Raw genomic sequence first — 5,633 nt, forward strand, 5'->3', positions numbered from 1 at the left:
AATGGTATATAGAAGAGGAACAGTCTTCTCTGAGTTGCACATAAATAGGATAAGAAAGAACAGACAGAGGCTGCAACAACAGAAATATGAAAGATATTTGGAAAAAAAAGATTTCACAGTGAGAATACTCAATCATTAGAACAGGTTCCCCAGAGAGGCTGTGGAATCTCCAGCTTTTGGAATATTCATATTCCTCAGATCCTGAGCAATCTGATAGAAGCTGTGACAACAACCTTAAGTGACAAGCATGACTTCAAGAAGGCACCAACCTAAATTATTCCTTACCAGTACAGACTGTTACAGTTTGTACTGTAAGATACCCAAAAATTAGAAACAAGTGTTCTGCTTGGTATATAAACAGTTTACAGATACATTTTTTTTTAAAAAAAGTCTTATTGCTTTATTTGGATTTTGACAGAATTAATTTTTACTTTAATGGAAGCCTTGTCCAAGATTTACGTAGAAATCACTGAATATTTTTCAGCAAATACCAACTTTACCCACATAGACCAAAATGATGGCAGAACTGAATGATTTTTTTGTGAACTGTACAACTTTTTCTTTTATAATGAGAGCAACGCTTGGAAAATGCATTTTCTTTTCTGGCTTTAGATTTATCTTCTTTTTTTAAAGAAAAAAACATGAATTTGAAATATTCTGAGAGTATATTTTACAAAATATGAGAATACAGGATGGCTACAATTTCCAAACACTCTTCTGAGAAACTTTTAATGTTACTTACTAGCAATATTCTATTTCTTGGACTTAAAAGTGCACACACATTCAAGGATTTTACACACTTCTCAGACATCTATAACGCACACAAGTCATATGAGGTGTTCTGTTCTCCATGGGAAAAAAAAGGATTAAAACAAATTCACAATTTTAAGAAGTGTTCGTTGTAAAACATGCTACATTTTTTTTTCTGTGGAGTCAGACCAAAAGGATCTGTTGACAAATCTCTTTGGGAGTCTTAGTATCAATGGTGGTCTCTCTGGATCCTCTAAAAAGGAAGTCCTGATAGAAGGCAGTTGAGCGGATGATGTTCCTTGTGCTCCTTGAACATGGCTAGCTGGGGTTTCTGTGTGAGCTGTATTGCTAATGTTATCCACCACTGCAAGACTGTGATCAGCTGATGTTTCCTGAAGCTCGACATCAATATTTCCAATGTCACTATCTAAGTCCTCTCTTATGGAAGCAATACTACAGTTTTTATCCACTGCTCCAGTTTCCTTGCTGACCTTATAAACATCTTTACATTCTGTCTCTCCCAGAAAAGATGAGAAAAAATCATTTKCTCCCTCATTTACCTGGGTTGAGCCTGTCCAAGTAATACTACTGTCACATTCAATACTTCCTGGCTCCTTGTCACTATCACTATCAATTGTAATCACAACTGGAGAAGAATGTTCCGAATTACTCAGGTGGTGTTTCCGATGTTTCTTCTTGTGCTTTTTCTTTTTCTTCTTATGATGCCTCATTGTATCTGTCAATTTTCCTTCATAGACTATCTCCACACTTGGACTCCTGGTCTTTTTCTTCTTCTTCTTACGCTTTGTGTCACTACTTGCTCGGTTGTCTGAAAGGCTATCTTCATTTTTGTAGCAGTCACTGAATTTTGACAAAGTTTTCTTCGGGTCATTTTCTTTCTCTAAAACTGTACTCTCTTTGAGTGCAGTCTCCAAGTGGCGAGTTTTGTACTTTCTTTTTCCACCAGGCTTTTCACTTTTCATTCTGTCAGTCCCTCCAGAAGGGGTCCTGGACCTATTACTTGATCGACTCCTTGACCTGCATCTTTCATAATAGTAATAATGTCTCTCATGGAGTCCTCTCTGACTATGTGGATCTGTCCTTTCAGTAAAGGATTGTATCCTGTATTCTGGACTAGCAGATTGTCTTGAATAGTGAGCACTAGACTGAGTCCTCCTCCTATATGAGGATTCGTAGCCATCTCCTACCACATTTCGACTATAAAAAGTATAACCCCACTGGTATCTGCTTTGATAGTTGTCTCTTATATAGTAATGATCACTGTCTCTGCTTCTTGATCTTCTTTTGCCATGGCCTCTGCTACGGGATCGTGATCTGCTTACTTCTCTGGATATTGTGCTCTCACGACTTAAAGAGCGTCTCTGGCTTTTTCGAGAGATGCTAGAGTCACGAGTTCTTGACCTCCTCTTGTTTCTTTTGCTCCTATGTTTACTACTATCTCTGCTTCCTGACCGTTTCCTTTTAAGCCGGTCCTTGCTATGATGTTCCCTCCTAGTCCTGTGGCCAAGATTGCTTCTGCTGTACTGTGAATAGGATTGTGGACTCTTGGACCTTCTCTTCTTGGATAGTCTGTGATTACAAGGAGAGCACATCCTGTCCCTTCCTGAAGAGGGGCTCCAGATTGATTCTTGTGCAGACGGATTTTTTATTTTACTTTTGTTATCCTCATCTTTTGACTCCATCTTCTCAACTGCAGGGGATAAGCAGCTTTTACAACTACGTAGGTTCTTGTTATATATAGGGGAGTGTGGTGAGGAACTCCTGCTTAGTTCACTGTCACTACAACTGTGAAACTGGATCAGCTGCTGGTTCTTCACATCTTCCCTTTTCTCTTCCTTGACTGATTCCTCAGAGTCTGAAGACAATTCAACCAGTTCTGGTGTCCTCTCAGCTATAGGCTTAACATACCCAACAATAACACAATTGTCAGAAGAAGAGTCACTGTCATGTGAATCAGTATTAGCCTGCAACTGGGATTGCACTTCAGTTCTCTTTGTTGCAGAGTCCTCATCAGAACTTTCTGAAGTCTCCAAAGGAGAAGCTATGGTTGCATGAACCTCTTCTGAGATGGAATAGGAGGGCCCTGGAGTTTCATCATCCCAGGGAGCTTGATCAATACCGGTCACAGATGAACTGTGATCTAGACCTTGAGAATCTGCTTCATCTGGAGATATTGTAATAATTGATGAATCCGAGTGGCTTCCTTCATCATACGATGGAGCAGGACAGTCATAATTAGCATGCTGATCATATGCCTCCAAGTTAAAAGGACATCGGGCAAAACTGACAAATTCGTGTAGAAAATGTTCAGTCCGATTCAGCAAAAATGGCTTTAAATCATCAGCAAAGGCTTGGCTTTCCAGATCATACCTCGTCACATTACTCATGATGATATGCTGTACAATATTAACCAAAGATCCATGGGCACCAAATAGGACTGTAAGTTCCCGCTTTAGCCAGGGAACCAACCTGTGAAGGCAAGCAGGGTTCCGTCGAAAAAACTCTGCTGAAATATCTCGATAGCGGCCACCATCCTGAATACTACGAACACGCACACCAGTGCGATAGAGCGCTCTGCGGAAGTTGACCATGTCCTCCTCCTGAATCTGCCGCAGAGATCTGCCCTCTGCACTAGCTTGTCTCCTTGAGGCGAGCCTCCTTATCATCTGCTGAATCTCTCCATCTCTCTGCCGCACCGGTTGGCTTGACAATCCTTCAAACAATATCCCGTTATCTGGAGGGGACAGCGTCCTTCGAGAAGAGGAAGTGTGTCGATGGTAAGACGAAGTGCGACGCTCCCTTGTTAGCGTAGTACGGTAACGAAATCTCCGGCCATCAGGGCTGGCAAAAGAGCCATTTTCTGATGGTCTGAGTACGTACTCCTTAAAGTCATCCTCAGCACGAACTGTATGGAAAATAGAATGGAAAGGCTGCTTGCAGAGTGGGCATTCTGCTTTGTTTTTTGACCACTCCTGGACACAACGGAAGCAAAACTTATGCAAGCAACGATCTAGATAAGCAACGTTGTCGAACCTGTCCAAACAGATAGGGCATTTAGAGTCAGGAGATGCATCTGTTGGCACTGTCTGATGCAGCTTGCTTGTGCTAGCTTTCGGTGAAAAGTTGCTATCCATTGCAAACTCCGCTGAAGTCATGTCCTATAAAGCACAAAAACAAAAAGATCATTACCCATCCTGAGAAGAAAAAACATGAAAGTCTAGACAAAGAAACCCATGCTATCCTTCCTTTAGGTTATAAAAACCAATGTAAGCTCCAAAAGGGTACCAAACAAAAAGATACAATGACATAACTCCTTGTGTCAGCTTCTCCTCAGAATACTGCTTCCATCCACAAATTAGATGTCATGGTTAAATTTCACTCCAACACAGAGAGAAAAAAGAATGACCCTGAAAATTGTCCAGGCTTGGGACAGTTCCAGAAATCCTACTCTGCTTACTGAAGGAAACTAATCTGTCTTCCCTAGCAAGAGCAAAACTGTCCTCTCTCCTACATTCTTCAGGGGAAGTTCTCATTTGCACCATCACCTCTTTTTTAGGAAGGTAGGAGTCTGTGTGACTATATATTCAACAAAACAGCTACTCACTTACTGAGGTGGACATACCAGAAACCTCAGCAACTGACAGGTACTGCTCCCCAAAACACTGGTATTCTTCCTATTCTTAGGCCCTTAGCCTTGACACTGGTGTTCTTTTTGACTTGAAAAGGAACACTTTTGCGTTTCAACTTTATATTCATCTTTTATTAATGACACCTTTTCTCTACTATGCTGTTCTGTTCTCTCAGGGTTAAGCAGCCTTTTGCTTGCTGTAGATTATGTCTACAAAGCTCTTCAAGGATGATGCAGATAGGTAACCGACTGGCAATTCTCCTGGCAGTCAGCACTCTGTATTTTGTGATCTGTAGTAATTCTACCCTGCTGGAAGCCTCTACAGAGTAGGATGCCTCAAAAATGAGCAGGAAAAGCAACAGATACACACAGTAAGGTTCATGGTTGGTGGACGGACAACAGTCAGACAAAGCAGCTTCAGAAATGCTCCCAGAAATACATACAAGAGATCACTAGCCGCATACCTGCACTAAGTTCTTTACTCTGTGATATTAAAGTTTTTTTTTTTTTTTGAAACTATAAAGATATTTTTGTCAATTGCTACTAATACATGAAGTGCTATGATTTAACTCATCTACACATGCCTTGGTATTATAAAAATTAGCTGCTGCAGTTCTAGGCCTTGTGCTCTCTGACAGTACAATCTGAATCTAARTGCTGCAAGTTTAATGGGAACTTGAAACATGCTGGCATTTTTGGAGACTACAGAAAGGACTTGCTCTATCTTCCCTTTCACTCAAAAGAATGTTTTGTCATTCTTTTCCAATAATACTGTCATCAACAAGGGGTCACCTGGTGCACGCTTCCAATTCACACAGGAAAAGTACAAGAGCAGTCTGAGTAGTCTTTTAAAGAACAAAGCAGTCGCCTTCAGACTAGGCTACAGCGGGGTGAACGCTGCCTGGGCGGCAGCGCTGCTGCCCGTCTCCGTTCTGCGGGGCCGCCAACGCCATGTCCCGCGGCTGCAGGAGGCACACGCACCGGTGGGCCGCACTCAGCGCACGCTTCCGTCCGACCACCCGGGGCTCTTCCTGCCGCCCTCCACGGCCACGCGGGGCCTCCGCATCCAGGCAGACTGCCTCAGAAACAAAAACTCTCTGTTTTTGTTGGAGACGCCCGGCGTCGCAGCGGGGGGCACGAGCTCCCGCGCGACTGTGGTCCCGGGGGCTCCACGCACCCCGCGCAGGGCCCGGCCAAGAAGCTGGGGCAGCGAGGGCAGAAGGGCCGCCGTGCC

At 42.8% G+C, this 5,633-nt stretch overlaps 1 protein-coding gene across 2 annotated transcripts; it reads right to left on the reverse strand.

The window, feature by feature from the left end:
• Positions 1-646: 646 nt before the first annotated feature.
• On the reverse strand, positions 647-5,548 carry TOPORS (TOP1 binding arginine/serine rich protein, E3 ubiquitin ligase). 2 transcript variants are annotated; one of them, XM_085307863.1, is made up of 2 exons: positions 5,381-5,548; positions 647-3,929 (listed from the first exon to the last, which is right to left on the reverse strand). In XM_085307863.1, the coding sequence occupies exon 2, from the start codon at positions 3,924-3,926 to the stop codon at positions 912-914; it is 3,015 nt and encodes a 1,004-aa protein (XP_085163989.1). In that variant the 5' UTR covers positions 3,927-3,929; positions 5,381-5,548; the 3' UTR covers positions 647-911. The 2 variants fall into 2 exon arrangements, with proteins under 2 accessions (XP_085163989.1, XP_085163988.1); XM_085307862.1 differs by having other exon boundaries at positions 5,192-5,548.
• Between the last annotated feature and the right edge of the window lie 85 nt (positions 5,549-5,633).

This window comes from Rhea americana, unplaced genomic scaffold (genome assembly GCF_003343005.1).
Source record: "Rhea americana isolate MKP2758 unplaced genomic scaffold, rheAme1 scaffold_267, whole genome shotgun sequence".
Taxonomy (NCBI): domain Eukaryota; kingdom Metazoa; phylum Chordata; class Aves; order Rheiformes; family Rheidae; genus Rhea; species Rhea americana.